Source organism: Coturnix japonica, chromosome 10, assembly GCF_054131305.1.
Source record: "Coturnix japonica strain WE chromosome 10, WE-NBRP24, whole genome shotgun sequence".
NCBI lineage: Eukaryota > Metazoa > Chordata > Aves > Galliformes > Phasianidae > Coturnix > Coturnix japonica.
The window spans coordinates 3,507,663-3,527,572 of record NC_140672.1 but is presented as its reverse complement, the minus strand read 5'-3'; the positions used below and the strand labels follow the sequence as shown (position 1 = coordinate 3,527,572).

The 19,910-nt window shown below is 43.5% G+C and overlaps 1 protein-coding gene across 1 annotated transcript in view; it reads right to left on the bottom strand.

Annotated features, from left to right (window-relative positions):
• Positions 1-1,213: 1,213 nt before the first annotated feature.
• Positions 1,214-19,910, bottom strand: part of KCNU1 (potassium calcium-activated channel subfamily U member 1) — a 37,748-nt gene continuing 19,051 nt past the window's right edge. The window contains exons 20-27 of the mRNA XM_015883182.3: positions 13,409-13,508; positions 11,122-11,346; positions 10,565-10,742; positions 7,462-7,539; positions 4,618-4,757; positions 2,533-2,727; positions 2,081-2,187; positions 1,214-1,431 (exon numbers count right to left, since the gene is read on the bottom strand). Of these exons, the coding sequence (XP_015738668.2) occupies positions 1,332-1,431; positions 2,081-2,187; positions 2,533-2,727; positions 4,618-4,757; positions 7,462-7,539; positions 10,565-10,742; positions 11,122-11,346; positions 13,409-13,508 (1,123 nt within the window). The 3' untranslated portion in view covers positions 1,214-1,331. The remainder of the gene's footprint in view (positions 1,432-2,080; positions 2,188-2,532; positions 2,728-4,617; positions 4,758-7,461; positions 7,540-10,564; positions 10,743-11,121; positions 11,347-13,408; positions 13,509-19,910) is intronic.

The window sequence follows — 19,910 nt, the reverse complement described above, 5'->3', positions numbered from 1 at the left end:
TCTAAGCATGGTTCACTGATTCCTACTTACAGTTCAAGATAGATTGCATGGTTACTTTCTTCCAGGAAAGATGAGTCCAACACATTGAGGTGCAGACTGAATCCAAACCCCAGGCTTCCCCAGGAGTGGATTTATTTCCATCTGGAGTTTTGGTCCAAGCTATTTTTCCTTACTTATTACTCACATTATTTGAGCTGAGTTCCTATATGTCCCATCCGAAATCAGCACCTATTTATGCTTGGCTAAACAAATCACAAGAGACAGCCCCTCCCATGCTTCTTAATTACCTAAATTAACAAGTATGTCATTATTTCCCCTACATTCGGTGGGCAGCAATAGTTAAATAACTCACCCAGGGTCATACAGCCCATTTGCAGATTCGTGTTTGACGCTTAACTGCAGAGCTTTATTCTATTCCTCTAGGGGAAAAGCCCAAATCCAGACCCAACCGTTCCCATGGGTGAGAAAACTTTTGGAGTATTTTTCTTGCAACAAAGGCTTATTTTCTCCACTTTCCTGTCTGAAACAGAAAAAAGACCAAGACCATACTCTTGAGCTTCAGGGATCTGTTAATTGGCTCCCTAGTAAAATTACAGAGACTCAGCTGCCTGATAATGATTGTAAATGACAGAGACTATCAGGTTTACCTTGTGATGTCCCTGGGGAGCTTGCAGTTAGTTTAGTCTGAACTCTGCATCAGCTGTTTGGGTTCCTTTCTTCTCGGCATGTGGTATCTGGACTCAAGCTGCAGTCTTTCAAACCTAATTAGTGTTAGAGGAAAGAGAGAGGGGAGAAGAAAAAAAACAAAAAACATTCTCCTGCTTCCCTCCACTGACTGGAACACAAGGGTGGAACCTGAATTATGGCATAAGTAAATGGGGGATTATTTGGGGTTGTTTGTTTTGTTTTGAAATGTCGATCAATCCAAAATCTTCAGCTCTGTATGCAAGAAAAGGGCACTTTAGAGTGCTGGAGTCTTTGAACTGAGTTGCTCAGCAGTGCCTCTAAACTTAGTGGAGTATCATGTTTGAATACAGATGGATCCGTTCTTTGCTCAGCAGAAACTCAAGTTTTTGCTCTTTGCAAATACTCTGCTTTCTGATAGGCACTGTTAGAGCTTCATGATACTGTTCTCAATGCTAATCTCATGCTGGTTGGCCAAATTTAAACTACCCGCTGCCCACTACGAAATAAGAACACTGCAAATTGATTGTGGGATCTCAATTGCTTCTACAGCTCTTTATTTGAAGGGCACTTTGCAGTCTATCAATTCTGGCATGGAGGTGTCTGTGGTACCTGTTTTCTTGCTTTGTAATTGACTCCAATTCCTCTCATAGGTCTTCAGTTATTGCAATGTTGAATGGAACGATGGAGAAAAGAAGATCAGTGGGCAACATCTTCAAATCACTGGCAGGCCGAGGAATCACAAACCTGGAAAAACACCTGTATGTGAGATTCAGGCTGCTTGGTGGGGCCTTTGCACTTAGTCTGGGACAGGTTCTTTGTACAGATAATGACTGCATCTGCAGAACTCTTTGGAAAGACAACATGCAGGGTTTTATTGCACCTATCTTTGCACGTAGGAGTGGCCAACTTATCACAAACAAAACTCACGAGTCTCTGAAATAGCTGCCAAAATGTGTGATAATGTTTTTGATTGCTCAGAATCTCTAAATCAAAGCTGAGTGTCTTTCTGAGATCTGGAGATCAAGCAATCATGAAAACCTTGAAATGGAAAGAATCGGAGCAGAAGGGCAAGGATGAAGCCATTCTCTCTGCCCTCAGCAGTGTTATAACTTCATGCTCCAGCAGCTCTCTAATGAAGAAAAGATAAATCACACTTCAAATGAACTCCAGAGAACCTCATGAAAGCACCAATAAGCACCGGATCTCCAGAAATAATCAGAGAACCACGTTCAAACTACTCACCAGTTTGCCTCAATTGCCTTCATTGCCTACAAGGATGTCTAAACTGAAGACAAAAGTGAGGAATTCGTATTGCCTTCCACAGATGCCTACGTTCGAAGTCACAGCTGGCATCCTTTGACTTACAGTTCAACTTAAAATGAAGTGTACTTGCCTGTTTTTGTATGGGTTGGGCTCATCCATCAGTCGGTAGAGGCCAAAGCAGAGTATTCCAAATGTATCTAAAGCTTTGCAGTAGATGTCTCCAAAGGAATCCTCCTGCTATGAAAGAAGCAAAATCTCTCTTACCTCAAAGGAACCAAAGTGGACAACTCAGCCCAGCACTGAATTGGTCACTGCTATCCCTGTTCATTACTTTTAGTCTTATTGTATTTGGTAAGAAAGACAGAAAACAAAATGACTGATCTCCCCAGAAGGTTAGAATCCAATATAAAGCTACCCGATGTCTTCAGTCTCCTTAAAATATGGCTTAAGCTACACAGTGACCTTCAGCTGAATGAAACGAAGCTTCAGGTAATGACAACCAGCCTTTCTTTTCTGAAAGCAGTGGGGATGAAAGCCTGATCCCAGCAACCCAAACCCATGCCATGACTCGCCATGACTCACCATGACCCCTGGCAACCACCTCTTGGACAGTGGCAGGAGTGCCAGCTTGCACCTGACATGATAGGGATTTTGGACCATGTCGTCCAGACTTCTGCTCAGTCTGCTGTCCTCTTCTTCCAGCTGCTCCAACGCTGGGCTCGTCCTGCTTGTCACCAAAGCATGCAGCAAAGCCAGGATGTGATGGTTGTAGTAGGTCTGCAAAGGAAGAAGCAAGGAAGATGTAAAGATTAAAGAGGATGCTTTGACTGCTGAAAGACAAACAGATTTTTGCCACTGAAAACCTGGAGAATGTGATCAGACACTTTAGAGGGGTTGTCACCTGCGCACACCTGAGTAAAGAAACTCAACAAGGTTCAGAGAAGGAACGCTGCTATTAAATCCAAGCTCAGCTCAAATCCGCTTAAGAACTTCTGACCATATTGTCGGGCTAAAGGGTATAATGCTGTTAGAGTAATTCCCAGCCTTTTAAAGTAAGGAGCTATAGTCCAGGGTTATCCAGGAGTGATACAGCTTCAGGGGAATCTGCACTTTACATATTTAACAGAAGCGTGCTGAGCTCTTTAACATATCATTGCTGTACTTTTTGACATCAAAAGGATTGCATTTCCATACTTGGATGAATTAATAGGATTTGCATGTCACCCTCATTCTGTACTTTCTTGGCTGAGTTACACGGCAGGGGTTTGAAAGGCAGGGAACAACGACAGAGGTGTGCGTACACACCGGGATGCAGCACACTGTGTTCACAATGGGTCTGGCTTTAAAGCAGCAGCATTTCTGCAGTGTGCCCATGAAGAGTTAGTTTCTTTCTCAGCTCTTGTCTGGGTACAGCTGGAGATAAGGACACTTCCTAGTGATGGACCTGCACACAAAGGCTGGGCCAGAATCCATCTCCCACCACCAAGCAGCTTTGTAGTCCCATGTGCACTGGAACAAGTTGCCCAAGGAGGCTGTGGATACCCCATCCTTGAAGGCATTCAAGGCCAGGCTGGATGTGGCTCTGGGAAGCCTGGTCTGGTGCTTGGCAGCCCTGCCCATGGTAGAGGGGTTGAAACTAAATGATCTTTTATGTCCTTTTCAACCCAGGCTATTCTATGATGATTCTATGGATACACAGACTGACTGAACCTAACATAAGGTGCCCCGGTGCTCTAAAGCAGAGCCAAGTGCTGATCATTCCTGGACAGACTTGGAATCTATGGTGGAGTGAAATTTTATCCTTTAAGACAGGTCATGCTAAGTCTCGAGTTACTTTTTCACTTGACACAAGCAGCCATTAATTACTATCTGCCTGACTGACATATCAGAGAGTAGCAGCAATATAATACTTTCCCTAACACCTTCTCAGAAAACCATAACTGGACTTGACACGCTTATTTTGGACTGCTTATCCCTTTGATAGATTTGTTTTGTATTTATTCAATCTCTGCAAAATTGCCACCCAAGCAATATCCCCTTGGACAAGAACTGAGAGTGATGCAAGTGAAACTCAACTCCAGCTTGGGGAAGAGAAAGAAAGGGGCTTTGGGAAAAAAGAGAAGGCAATTTAGGTACATCAGCTTGTGAGCTGCACTGTGGTTTTACTGCCCAAATCCTGGCTTAACTACACCTAAGTGTCATCAAAAACAACAGCACTCAGATGTGACAGCATCTTAGAATGATCACATCACCAGGGTGGGATCACCACAGTCCTCCTGGTCTGGTATATCAAAACCAGGGAGAGCAGCTTCTGCTCACAGCATCACTCAGGTGTGTCTCTTGGAGCCCCAAATTGCCTTTTATCCTATGGAATCTGCTACAATGGGAAATCACAGACCCACAGAGCAGTCCATTGGCAGTAGGTTGGAGCTTGGTGGTCTGTAAAGGTCCCTCCCAACTCAAACCAGTCCAGGATTCCATGATTAGCAAATTACTTAAACAGGAATAGACATGCTTAATTCTGAGGGCACAGAGACTTGTGCGTTTCTGATGCGTGTGGCCTTGACCATTGTTAAGGGTAGATTAAGTGGGTTTACCCTGGCTGATAATCACTTTGTTAACACTCCAATGCCACTAAACGTGACAGGAGGAGATACATCTACTTACCATAGACAAAAGAGAATGAAAGAAGCTATCTGAGAAAATAGCTCCTGCGGGGGCAGCGGTGGAGGAAAGCAGATCTTCATCTGGGTTGTCAGAACTGCTGCTGGGAGCCTGATTAATGAAGTGGGCATTTGGTGAAAACTCTGTTGGATAAGCAAAGAAGAAACAGGAACCATCTTAGCAATGGAGGGAAGCCATGTAGGGTGAGAAAAGAAAGTTAATAAATGTAGCTTGCCATTCTGAGGCCAGCACTAGGAACAGGGTGCTGCATTAGGAAAGAGGAACAAAATACTCAGTGCTGCTGAGCAATGGTGCAATGAGACATAAAAGACACAGAAGCCTCAAATGGATTTTCCAAGCAAGTGCTTAAAGTTAGCAAGCCAAAGTTCATTTACCTGTATTGAAAAAAGAAAGAATAATTTAATTTCTTCCACTAGTTTTTGCGACCTAAATGGAATGGCTCTTTCTACTGGCTTAAAATGGGGTTGAAGGTTCTTACATGGCTGTCCTCCTGTTACAAGGCTGACAAACAAGTGAGGATCCCTATTCTTGCTGTGTGAGGTAGTACTGCAGAGTTGCCCTCCCTCCCCACTCAGAAAGTGATTCCTCTTCAGCTCTATTCTCAGAGAGCTGTTTAAGTGTGCCCTGCCAGAAGTGTTCCTGGACGTGCTGGGTCTGTCCTGGCACTCCAGCACTGCCATCGAGTTCTGATGAATGGCAGCAGCACAACTAGAGAGAGACAGGAGGACTGAAAAGAATTGAGATCAAGAACCCATGTCTTCCCATTAAAAAACAGAGAGAGCAAGGAACTCTGTGTGAGTAATGATTGATTTCTATTACGTCCCCTTGGTCCAGAATACATTTGAGTGTATCATTTTTAAAGATGACTAAAGCTAGCCAGAATCCCCACGCTATTAATGCCTCCTGTTGTCTTGCAGTGTCGGTGCCATCCTTCAGCCATGTGCTCTCAATACAGATATTTCACCCACCCTGGCTTTTAGGAGCTGGCATTGCTCTGGAATTAATCACTGTGGCTCCCTAAGCCAGTCTGCAGCACCCAGGCACAGAGAGCAAAGTCCTGCAGCCACAGTATGGATCCTGCTCTATTTTCCACGCCTCCATGTGCAGCTGCTATTTAACTGGCCTTGCTTTTGTACAGCCAGGTTTTAAACCACAGCATCACAGAACTGCAGGGGTTGGAAGGGACCTCTGCAGGTCCCACTAAAGCAAGTTCCCCATAGCAGGTGGGTTTGAGCATCTCCAGTGGAGACTCCAGCACCCCTCTGGGCAGTCTATTCCAGGGCTGTGTTACCTAGAAAGTAAAGAATTTGGAGGTTACTTTCCTTCTTAGCCCATCCTTGTAACTCTGAACATGTTTCTATGCTGTTGAAGACCACAAGTGGGGCAGCCCTCCATGTGCTGAGGGACCGGGCTCGATTCATTATTGTGTCAAAGAGCTGACATGACTAAAACCCAAGTTATGTCAACAGATCACAGATGTTTTCCCCTCCATGACACACCACATCCTGGAGGGAAATCACACTGGTGCAATGGCTGTCTGCAGACATTAGTGTGACAGCACAGTACCTTTTCTGGGCCTCAGGAGCCAGCTCAAAACATTTCTGAGGCTTTTGGACACAATAGAAATACAAGTTGAAACCGCAGCACCAGAGAGCATCCAAATATTGCTCTGGGGAATCTGACAGTTCTGAAGGATCCTGAAGAAGGCATTATCTTATCATCAGTTTCTGATGCAGTGTTTCAGTGTAAGGATCAAGAAGCCCACTGCAGTGCTTTGCTGCTGTATGGAGGCAGCAGTGCATTTGTCCCATCCCCACCCCTCAGATGTGTTGTGCCTGCTTACAAGCATTGCTCCAAAGGAGGAAGAAAGAGAACCCAAACCTGAGCACATGGCTCAGAGGTCAGCTATGCCACCCAGCAGCACGCTGTGATGATGTGATGTTCTTGTGTCAGCATTCTGAACACAGCAAAACATCCACGTCACTGGGGACCGCCAGCCCAGCATCACCACTCTGCTGTGACACTGACTGCTGCGTTACTAATCAATTAATCAGTGCTCATGTTCCTAATTAATGGATCTAGTTTGTAACCATCAGGAGACGAAGGCAGAAATGAAAATCAGCCAAGAGCAGCAATGGAAGAGCTCCATGGCTGTCCCAGTTATAAACACAGGTTAGAGAGGCAAATGGAGGAAGCCTGCAGCAGCCACCACCAGGATCCAGAGAAGAAGAGGGAACCACCACAGTATTTCAGAGAAGGGAGGGTTGAAATGTAGAGAATCAGGCCTTGGTTTGCTTTGTTTTGTTGGGAAATGAAAACTGGGCATGAGATCTTTCTTTAAATCACCAGAGAGGGAAGCAAGGCCAAAGGACAAATCAGATTCCCTCTGTGCACAACTGCTTTTGGTGGTGTCTCTTTCTTTACTGAAAATAAAGGGAAAGCAGGAAAACACGCTTCTGATTGATTTATCATAGTCAAGTCTGTACCCAAAGGTGGGATAAATGTGGGCCACGTGACCAGAACACAGATCTCCTGAGATCCAGTCTAGCAGAACAGAACAAGGACATTATCTTCATCCTAAATGGATGCCTCGGTGTTTTGCTTCACACTGAGACCTTTGTAACACTTTGTTTTATTTATTCTCCCGATAAACCATCCTGACTCCTTCAAAGGCAGTGAATTAACATCTAAGTCAAACCTTTTAATGTTCCTTGGACATGTAGTGCGTGTCGCTTTCTGCCTCTGAATTCTAAAAAGGCCTGGGCTAAATAAATAATGCAGCACGCATATTGCTGCTGTGAAATTCTTTCCTAAAGAATAACTTACTCAGCTCTGTAGTGATGGGGATCCTTTTATAACGTGGCTCTGATTGATTCCCCAATGCTCCTGCTCCGAAAACAGCATCTGTAGAAACAGTCAATAACAACATGAGGAGAGAGGGAAGTCTGTGGAAGCAGAAAAAGGGGAGGGGGAAAAAAATGAAACCAAGACACAATAGTTCAGACTGACAAATGCAGGAAATCTTTTGCCTATGCCTAAAAATAATGTCATTGTCATGCAAAAAATCCCAAAGCATCTCCTATATTTAGAAAGTTTCTTGACTTGGCTTGCTTTTTCAAGGCTTACTTTATTCATTCAGGGCTTCAAAGGATGAGAAAAATAAAAGCTCTCCTGGGAGCTGCTTATTGACATTGTTATTGGAATATAATTATCCTCTGTGGTGTAGCAGTGATGGTTCCAGTTTGGCCCAAAGTACCAAATAAGTTACACGTGGAGGGAAGGGGGTTTGTTTTATCCCTCCCTTTCAAGGGTGCTGTGTGTGACTGGATGGGACAGATGAAGGCCAAAGCATACACTATGAGTTTTGAAGACCTGATAGTCAAGAAGAAGAAAAATCCAGAAGTTCCTATAGACATGTGTCATTATTGCTCCCAAGTCTTCCAGACAGCTGACTTGCAGAAGCAACCCCAATCCAAAATCTGCTTTCTCACTTTCTTGTATACAATCTTATCTCCCTTCCTGTTATGCCTGAGCTTCTCCTTTGTAACCCAGCATAGCAATGGGGTAACCGAGTGTCAGGAACACCACATGCATCACACAGTGTTATCACAGCCAAAAGGATGAAATCTGAACTCCATTTTGCAAGAAATGGAACTTGTTGAGATTCAGATAGTTTGCAATGACTCCTTCTCCCCTTGAATAGAATGTTGGTGATCAACAGCTCCAATCATCCATCCCTGAGGTTAGGAGATGGACCCACAAACACCTCGCTAGAGATGGGCAGGAGACACTACACCTCGAAGCAGCAGAACAAGCCCTCCCCAAACACAGCAAAGCATCTCTGAATACACACAACTGAATGCCTGAAGTGAATCATTGCCTGCAGTGCACCTTTCCATGCACTGCACAGGTTGATTTGAATGTGTCTGATCATTGCCTGGATACCTTTTCCTTATGTCAATATTTTTCCTATGGAACAGTACACAGCGCTCCACCTGAAATCCTACAGACTGGCAGGGTGCTATTACAAAAGATTACTTAATTGCAGATTACTTCTGTACGTTTGAATTTCAGTAGCTTATTAAGTTGTCAGATTTAATTACCATTACATGTTTAGATTATGCCACAGATTATTTAGTTCGGTACCTAGGTTTGCCAACCTGTTTGTGTGGTGACATGACAGGGTGATAATTACAGCATTACTGGAAAACCTAAAATTTTCCATGGGAAAGACTAGAAGTCCTTGGCATCAGCACGACCTCAGTAAACGTTCCTGTGAGCCTAAGTAATGTTTACCACAGTGTGGGTCTGGTTCTCTAAGAGCTGCCTAATTCTCCACCCCATGGGACAAGTAATGCACAGAATGGGCAGGGGTTGATTGGGTTTGAAATCCTCACCCTGAAATCTAAAACCACAGGAAATGCAATTGATTTGTGTTTTGTTACAGTGTCCAAAGTGAGACTACGTTTGCTGCAGCGTTTACCAAAGCACCTGAGATCTGAAATGCAGATTTCATTGCTACAGGTTGCTGCCTTTAGCTACTGCAGGAGGTGAAATGACACCAAGTTGAGCTCAGCACAAGCACTGCCTGGCTCTGTTACTGCTATTTACTGTTCTCACCGTTTCCAAGCTAACTTGACAGTTACCCAGCCTGGCAAATTTCCTTGCTGTTCTCTATCTGTCGGCTCTTTCCTATCTGCAGTTGTCTTCTTGCACAAAATAGGAACTCTGCAAGGCAGCTTGGGAAGGCTTTGATGAACAGATGCTCACATCTCTATTTTCCATGTATGCATTGTAGTTCAGAGCTCTGCACACAATGTACTGTGATTTTGAGTCATTAGGCAAAAAAAAGATAATGCTGGAGGATGAAGTGCCCTGTCTGCCCTGCCTCTAGTCCCTCTCTTTTCCATAGTATAGAGAAATACCTATTATATATATATATATATATATATATAGTATATATAGCTATAAATAGATGTATATAGGTATAAAAATGCAGTAGGTACAGTATCTATATCTGCCATTACAGAGGTACATAAATGATATACATTTAAGTACCCGTTGTTTACTTCCTCTCTGTACAATCAATGAGTTCCATATATATAGCAATAAATACATTAGTTAAGAGTAATCTATTCAAGTCACAATTATCCCTTACTCAAATATCCCATTCTAAATCATTACTCTCCTGTTCTGACAGTACACGCTGTATGTTGATGTTATTTTGCCTAGTTATTATTAAAACACCCTGTCTCTGCCTCACTGTAATATTTTCTTTGGCACAGCCATTGCTTTAAAAGCCTAGAAAGATAATAAAGTATATGGGAAACACTTAAGAGAGCCATCCATTTCTCAGCCCGTCTTCAGTTAATTAATACTTCCACGTTCTCAAGAGGAGGACAAATCTCAGCTGTTTTGCCAAATTAAGGAAGGAAGAGACACAATAAATATTCTGCTGAGCTGAGGCTGTTTTTGCTTCCATTGCAGTTTTGTGCTGAGAACAGAGCCCACCCTCTCAAGCCTCAAGGGAAAGGTGTTGTTTTTCTCCTTTGGAAGGATGGATAGGAACTCCACTCACACATGCTTTTGCAAGTAATGCAGCAGTTAACCAGCTCTCATTGCCATTTAGCCTCCCACAATTGTCTCTTTACTGGAAACCTTGAAGTTTCACTTAGAGCTTTCGGGAGGAACTGGCCTGTTTCCAGGAGCTGTGTTGGTGTACCTCTCCTTTGCAAACCTGTAACTGCACAAATTGGACTAGGCTGTCCAGCCAGCCAAGCTGAAATGGATTTCTGGCCATATTCATTGGATATCTATCAGTCAGGATAGATGGGCTGTGGCTCAGAGTAGTGACAAGTGATGCTTTCATCCCTCCCTCCTCTCCCCTCCTTTGTCACATCAGCTCACAGGCAAAGGGAAGCACGCTTACCCAGTGAGGATGAGTTGAGCTTAGCCTCCATGGATCGGACATTGAGAGTGGCTAGGATGCTTTCTGTGTCCGCCAGGGAAGGATTGTTTGAGATGGGGGTGTTGGAAGACAGAATGACACAAGCAGCACAGCCTTGGACATTAACTGCCTTCAGATCCGCACAGGAGAGAGCACTGCCCTGGTCAAACCAAACAAAGAGTGATAAGGAGAAATCTGAGAAAGCTGAACATTAAGGACCATTAAAGGCAAAAGGTGAACAAATGCATTTCTTTCAAGCCCAGCTTGAATGGCATTTTGGAAGCATCTTCAAATACAAGAAGGTTTGGTTAGAGAAGAAAATTCATGGGTCTAAATTTGCAATTCATTAGACAATTCCCCATTCCTAATCATGATTATCTTTCTGGGGGTAACCACGGTGCCATACCACCACTATCTGCCTCTGGCATCATGGACAAGCATGATAAAATAGGAGGCGTTACTTTTGGATCAGCCCTCATATTAACAAACAGTTTTAATACATCTTCCAAAGGAGAAGCAGTATCCAAAAAGATTCTTACCGAGAATAACCACAGCTTTGGGAAATGCTGAATAAATTTCCATTCTCTTTGCAGGTACTCCAATGGTCCAAGGAGAACAATGTCTTTCAGCTCACGGTAAAGGAAGTTTGTTGCTCGTAAGGGCATCACAAAGTCCTGCAGCCCAATCAATGGGGATTTTGCATCACCAAAGACGCAGACCAAGATGTGGTCCTGCAGGTACAGCACTGCTTGGTTCTTGCAGCTCTAAATAGGAAGCAGATGATGGGGCAGCTGATAGGGTTATCAGATTTAAAATACCTCTTTGCCTTGTAACATCTACAGGTAGAATGAGAATATATACCAAACAAAGGGTTTGTGCTTAAGTATTTGGATGCCAAACGTATCCTACAAAAAGCTGGTATGTTGGTATAAGGCATCAAGATCATCACAGCACATCAGCAATAGTCAATATAAATTCCAGGTGCTCACTAACTGCTTTGTCCTGGTTTTTCCTCCTGCCTATCTATCTGTTTATGCTTCTCAAATTAACTAATTCATGCAGAGCTTGGGAGGAGGTATTGCTTTGTATGTATGGCTGCTGTCTTGTGGTTGGTAGGTGGGATGGGCAATCCCCAAAGCCAGGCACAGCAATGACAGCCACATCCACCAACCAGGAACTGTGGGATCCGTTCCCATTATGTTCATTCCTATGGCAGTTTTATTCCAAAGACAAACAAGGGTCTTTGTCAGGGAGAAGTTTCCTGATGAGAGATTAGAATCATAACCAAATTAAATGATTGTCTCTAACTAATTAGATTAGTTTAAATTGAATAATGAAACCTTTAGCTGTATTTAATGTAACATGCCTGAAGACCAACGATTAGTCTACTGAATGAAGCTGAACAATTAAAAACACAATCTATTTTATAGCTTATTTTATAGGAACAATTGGAAAAACTATTACTGCTGAACTCTGCAAAGGAAATACACAACTGCAAGAGCAACAGGAGCAGTCTGATGAGTGAATGAGCAGCAGGGAGAGGTAAGGTGTTCTGCAGACACTATGGAAAGGTGTAGGCCATCCTACCAAGCTGGGGCCAGGAAGGTGACCATAAGATTCCATTAGCTCTGAAGCAGAATTAGAATGAAGATTAAAATTTACTAAAAACATTTATGTGATTTAAGGATGTATGTTTTATGTTTTAAACCTCAAAGAGGTTACGTTACGTTAGTATGTTCTTGGATGCCCTGTGTTCTGTATGGACATACTATAGGAACTTTTGTAAGGTATATGATCTAATTTTCCATGAACTGCATGAGCATGAAGTGCAATAGCTATTACACGCTTATTTTCTTTGTGGACATTCCTAAACCTCATAAAGAGCCTCTTGCACAGCCTAGCATAGCTACACAGAACCAGTACAATACAAAAGTGGCACATGGGGAATTAGGACACGCTAGCAGTTGTAAGCCTTTTCCCCCTGTAAGTCTGCCTGTAAGATCTTTTCAAAACATTACCCTTCAATTCTCAGAGCTGAGCTCCCAGTCCTATTGGGATATTTGCCCATTTGTAATGACTAATCCTATTTTGGTGGTTGCTGGGCAATAGGGTCCTTTTATTTGCTTGGAAGGAAGCTGCAGCATTTCAAGCAGCATGAATTCCAGCCTGCTACAAGTCTCCCAGCTGGCAGAACAGCTTGAACATTCTGTATTTTTGATGAAATCTTTGATCACCTCATTGCAAGATTTGGTTGCCTACTCTCAGCTCTCTGGCAGCTCTGAGCACAACCTGCCATTTCTAGATAGGATTTGTTCTTTTACGGATTAGACACATGAAATAAATAAAGCAAACAATATTAAAGATAGCCACATCAATAGGGCAAGGGGAACAACGTGCAAGGTTTAAAAACAAAACAGGCATCAACTGGAGCTTCCTTTGCACATCTGCTGAAATGCTCTCCTGAGATTGGATGCCTACCTTGCTTTAGTTGAATACAGGAGGCATTACCAATCCCTTGTTACCTTGGAGATCCCTCTCTGCTCCCAGGTTACTGCTTAAATTAAAGCAAATATGTCCATGGAATGAGATTTCAGCTCCCATCAGACTCTGGTCAAGACACTTTTAACTGCAACTTGCTTCTGAACAGGGGGTTGTGGTCTCAGTGTCTCTCCTTGGAGCAGGGTCAGCTCAAGGAATGCATTTAAACAACAGTAAACTACAAAGTGCTGTGTTATCTGCCCAGGTGAGCACTTTGGAGCCCCTGTTTATTCCTTGGAGGATGAGGAGGAACATGTGAAATACCAAAGGCCACCACTACACACCTACCAGAAGAGCTTCGTGCAGCGGAACAGCATCACAGCAGTGGAACCTTCCTGTTAGATACAAGGGGAGACTGCTGCTCTCCTTCTTCTGGGCATGTGGGACCCTGAAATAGAGAGAAAGCAGCTTCTGAGCTACAGAACAACCTCTAAGCTGAGCTCACATCTCCAGCTGCTGCTGAGATGCCCTCCTCATTGACATTGCAGTTATCAATCCCTCAATGAAGTTAGCAGGAGTTTTCCCCTCATTTTCAGCAACTTTAAATAAGGCCCACATTGCAGGATATTCTTTTGCTCATGGAAAAGACCTGTTTGCTCAGCACTCTCTCTCCAGCTTTACTGTAGGTAGAAGGAGCCCTGAGCAGTTGTCTTAGGAACAAAGCTTATTTAATCGCTCTGGAACTGAAATAGCAGCAACAAAAGAAACTTGCCATCTAGGATTACAATGCACACTGAACACAACAGCCTTAGAGGAGCTATATGACCAGGCATGTGTTCGGTCCTGACATTGTTTTTCTTGTCCAAATCATCCTTATCTTGTCAATGCAGTACTGAGGTTAGCAGAGAAGGGGGAGCTTTGCTAGGGGAAGGTGCCACTCACTGCAAGGCTTGCAAGGCAGACCAAGCTGTGCCCTGGACCAACCAGCTTACACAGAAGCACAGGTTAACACTTAGCAGAGCAGCAGGAAACTGAGATTTTACCCATTTTTGCAGCTCCTACCAAACTCCATGACGCCACAATTAACACAACTGCCACACAATTAACCAGTGCTCAACATAAGCAGTTAAAAGTCAGTCATTTCTGCACAGCCATTAACATTTCTATTCCACATCAGACTCTGACAGATCAGGCTGGATCTTCCCGGTGGTTTCTGCTTACTCCCCGGGTCTTGCACTAAGGGACATCCATTCACCACATGTCTCCTCCTCAGATAATGAATCTTCAGGCCACTGATTAAATGGCATTTTGGCAAGCTGGAGACTCTTCTCACGAGCTCTCTTTACTTGACTCACATTCACCAATCAATCAGTGTATATATCTCTATCATAATAAAGACATCATCTATATACACAACTTGTCAGAAATGACAACTTCTTCTTTTAATATTATAGGAAATATAAACGCTTAGGAAGAAACACCTCGTGGATCCCCAAGGCAGGGAAAAGAGGAGAAGATAGCAAGAGACCTGCTTTATCATAGCAGCACCCCCGCTTTGCAAGGCCAAGCACACTCTCATTTAACAAAGCATCCTTTAGTTAGGGGTTTCTCCTGTCACAAACTCTGCAGAGTACATGATCCTTACAGAAATCTGATTTTCCTGAGACACTCATAAATCATTCTGCATTGGGACTCTGAGCAGCTTGAGGATGGGGGCACAAGAACTGATATGGTGTCGTACTCTACAGACAGAAATAGTCTTTGTCTGAGCTACATGAGTTACTTACTGCAGCTATTAGGTTATCTGGGTCACAAATTGACTGTGCTGAGTGCACAGCTATGCATGCTTGCTCTCCATGACTCTAGAAAGCAACGAGTGGCATTTGGATGATGCTGTGCCTTGCCATGTCAATGCTATCACTCCTAGATCTGCATATATGTTAGCCTTCTCCTTTAGGGAGAAGCAGAGTTTCACACACATACAATGGAAACTGCCATTGCCTGTGGGGCTGCTGCAAAGCTCCTTTCTCACTCCCAGGCCTGCACTATGAGAACACAGTGCTTATCTGGGCTCAGCTTATTCATCGCCATGGATTATATCACTCAGATCGCAAAGCATCAAAGGAACACAAGGAACTGTGAGGCTCAATTAATTAATAACACAGAGGTATTATGCATCATTGCAAAGTGTTGTAATTTAGAGCATTCCGTCCAATAATTAAAAAAAATAATAATCAGGCAACAGGTAAAACCGATCTTAAAAATGAGTAGTTAATTTTCTTTAATTACATCCACTGAACCAAATCCGCCCCTAAGCAGTGCACATGTAATCCCAATGAAGTCAGAGTGGTTGTACAGAACTCACTGCAGTACAATAGGCTGTCGTTATCATTTATACCATTGCAGTACTCAGAGGTTCCCCCTTTGGATTTAGGGCTGTAGATGTGAATGACAAAATCAACCTAAGCTGAGATAACAGCTTAGAGCAACACTGGCACTTACACAGAAAGGCTGAGCCCCAATCTAACAGGCACTACCCTACACTGCATTCTCATATGGAGCCAGGATCCTCAGACAGCTCTGAGTGATGGAACCTCAAAAATAAATGAGGAGCTGGCAATGAAAGAGGAACTCAGAGTGCCCTGAATGGTACCCAGACAGACCAGTGGGGCTGCTTCACTCCAAGAGATGCCTTCTGCTTTTGCTGTTCAGCCTCCTCTTCCACACCCAACCTCCTCCCAACCCACCCCCTGGCCAGCACTCCACTGTAAAAGGACCCATTGTTCAGCCATTGATGTAAGCCAGGTGTCATAACTCCAGCTCTTTTTTAATATAGCGCAGTTTATTGTAGGGGAGCTGGATACTGCAGGCAGACCTCACGTGTCAGAGCTCTGAGCCATTGTTTCTGACAGAAAACAACAGCCCATTATTCGTAGCATCCCTGGTGAAATCCTTGCTGAGGTTCCCCCTGAGGTTGCACAGCCTCTCATCAGCTCCAGTGCATGCATGTGTTGTTCATTGCTCCTCAGGCTGGGCACGAGCTGGGTTTTAAAACTGAAGCCTGATCCTGCTACCCACACACAGAACAGTGCCTTGCTTCAATTCCAGAAAGGCTGAGCAGAGAGTAGGACAGCAGGCAGCTCGAGGAAGGGGAGGCGAAATTCAGCTCTTAATTATCAGATGAAAGCCTTAAAGCAGTTGTCATGTATGAAGGGACAAAGTGGAATTTGGCAAACGGGAAGGGAAAAAAAAACAAACAACAAACCTTCTCCTAATGATAACTAATCTCTAAAGACAACCTTGTCATTTTTTGAGAGCATCTCAACAGTTCCCTCTTCTCTTTTTTTTGGTCACCGCTGATCAAAATTTGCATGGCTAGTTAGTGGGTTAATTTAATTATGAGCAGCGTTTATGAACAGCCTGATGGGGGATCTGCAGAGGGCAATAGAATCTGCTCTTGAATTATGAAATTGCACACACTACACATCTGGAAGCCGTCATGGGACAGATCGCTGCCTTGTAAATGCGTGTTGAGTGTTACAATATTTTACTAAGCACTCCCAATCTGTCAAGGTTTACAGGAGAGTGGAGACTGAGAACATTTGGGATCATTTGTGGCTTAGAGCCATTAGCTACTTCCACCCACTTATTGTGACATTATTAACAGCAAGATAATCTCAAGAGCAGAACTTGGCTTAGTTGAGATCTTAGATAATAGGAGTGATATTCGCTAAGGGTCAAAAGCAGAGAGCTGGGACCCATTGGAACACAGGGCCATGCAGGACAGCACACCAGGGCTGAGCTGGGAAATGCATGCACTGCTTCTCAGAGCAGTCAGCATTAGCACTGCAGGTCTGTGTAAGAGAAACTGCTCAAGAAATAACCATAGGAGAAATGCTATCACAGCAACGTGATGCTGACCATTGCCTACTATTGCCTTCCTCAGTATGGTTAGCGCTAAGATGGGTGCAGTGCATTGCACACAACATAGAAGAGCTTGCATCTCATGGACATGGTAACAAATCTATCCATCAGAATGGAAAACATGAGCTGTTCTGCTGTCCTATCCCTTCCAAAACTCAAGCTCACCAGGACCATCACCACTGCATGACATCCAAGGATGCTTGCAATTACTGCCAAAGATAAACAACCCCTATTGAGCAGAACGGCCAGTTAGCAACCACGACCACATTGCACAGAACTCCATTTCTACTTAGGCACACAAGGATGGATTCCATTGCATGAAATTGCAATCCTCTGCTGAGTAGATCAGGGCTTGGCTTGTGAAAGAAACTTTGCACCAAGTTTCCTCACCTGCTGGAGCCACAGCTCAACAAGATTTGGAAGCCTTTACCTCCAAGGAGCTTTTGGCTCCTTAGTAAGCTATTGCATACCTGCTTAATTCAAATCCCCATCCAATCATTAAATATGGTGGGTTTTTTTCTTATGGGTCATTATGATGTGATTTATGGCATCGGTGTAATTGTCAGAATTACTGTGGGTAATTAAAATACAAAATGCATGCTGCCAGAGGCTTCAGTCACTCTCAGCACCTCATTAAAAATCAAGAGCTGACCAAATTATAAATAGACTGGTCTGCACAAGTTCACAGGGAAAGCTAATTATGAAACTTCTCCTTATGCACTCAGAGCTCACACTATCAGTCATGCAAATTCTTTAAGTGATTATACTATTGTATAACGTGGAATCAGATCAGTGCGTACAGGTGGGTGCAACTCCAGTTACCATATACAGCACAGCTGTACTGTGCATGGTGAGTGTGAGCCCCTAAAATTCTTGTGTAAGCTTGATGATGGATGTGGGATAAGGCCCGGGGAAGAGAGAAAAGATGAGATTTCATGTGATATATGGAAGAAACTGAGGAATGCATGGAGAAGTAGAAGTTGCAGAGATTAAGGTCTATAATGGCAAGGCTGAGAGGAACAATAAAGAATGTGAACAGAGGGGAAGAGAGCTCAGAGCAAGTCTGGGCACATGCTGCACACTGCAAAACGTAGCTTTGCTCCATCAGAGCTCTGCTAAAATACCTGATCCATCATGTTGATCCTTGAGCTGTGAGTTTCAGCAAGAGAAAGGTGTTATTGTTCCATGAGCAAGATGCAGCCAGACTGCACCGCCAGAGCCATCTCCATTTATTTGGGTGTCTATAGAGTCACATAGACAGAGAAGAGTCACGTTCCAAATATAATGCTGATTTACATTGTGTACTTCTGTGAGATTTAGGGAGTGGAGATTTAAAGAGAGAAAGCACAGGGGAAAAAGTATGCATGGATGACGTCCCTACCTGATTTTCTAACCCAGACATACCTCATTCATTGCGGGTGTATTTATCAGTTCATCACATCTATCACTTCATCCAATCTGGCCTCCCGACTCCAGCAAGGACTCCCCCAAAACACACAGCAGACACAGAGGCTTTGCACGACAGAAAGCAGAATGCAAAACCTTCTCTTCTTACTGGAGGAGCTCCCAGTTTGACCTTCCAGAGCCTGAAGTATCTGCCCATTTTCTTTCCCTGTTCATCCCAAAGCGCAGAAACACCACCAGCGCCATTGAGGAGAGATTCTTTATAACATTCCACCCCTGAAGCCTTTGAGAAGCATCAGCATTTCTCCACGTTCCTATGAACCCCTCTGAGGTTTGGCCATCACTGAAACAACCCCTCCACGTCTTCCCCATTCTAGCAATAAAAGTAAATCCAAAAGGAATGTGAAACTCATCTAAAGTGAGGTTTCTTTGCCATCCAACTGACTGCTACGTTTTCCATGAGCCCCCACCCTGCCATGTAAATACCAGGTAGTGAGCAAAAGCACAATGTGCCTGCTGACAAAGGGATCTCGCTCACTGTAACAACACTTCCTCCACCTCTATCGAGCTCCTTTTTCTTGAGAACACAGTTTTACACTTGTCCTTCATACAAATAACCCGAGGGTGGGAATTATTCAGAAGGCTCGTGTTTGACACCCCATCTGTTCATTTCTGACAGCGATATATAATGTAAGGCTATAAAAACTTGAAAAATAATGCAACATAAAAAGGGATTGACTCGGCTCCAAGAGGCCATAAACGGTAACAAATACCATTGTATGATTTATTTCATGCTGTAATCTTTACAGTAAGTCATCTTTCAGACATTTCCTTGTGACAGGTTTTAATAATATTAATGCCCAGAGCAATCCAAATCATCGCCAATAGACATATTTATCAAGCTGCCAATCCAAGTAAATGAAATTCTATAAGCAATAATGTAACATGTTTAAAGGAAGCTAATAAAACAAGTCAGGAGAGAAATATTACTGCAAAGTATTCTCTCTCTAATCCGGCCCTGGATTTTATATAGCCGTAATGCAAATCTTTCCCCTCCTTGATTTATCGCTCCAAAAATACCAATGACCTTTTTGGGAGCTCTTGCACAGCCCTTCTCACACATTTATAAAGGCTGTGATGCATTCTGCCAGATTAGCTGAGCTGGAGCACTCAGCATTACTGCTTTGTTTTGCGCTGCTTTTGGTTTGGGAAGTGATGGGCAGCGTCAGAATGGGATCTTAAGTCTTAAAGATTTATTTGGGACTGACAAGCCCTAACATAGGCTTGGCAACTCGGCAGGTATTTATTAGCAATTATCCTGGCAGTAGATAAATTACAATTAAGACGGAGCTAAAACTTGTTTCTTTAGCCTGGGTTCCCCTTTAATCTAATTCAGTTTTTATTAATCCTTCTCCTGGCTGAAGCGCTTCTATACTAAGACAAAAGGGAAGGAGATGCTGCAGAGTTGCACACACAGAGCCTTGCTCACTAACACCCTTTTTATGCTTCACCAGAAACTGAG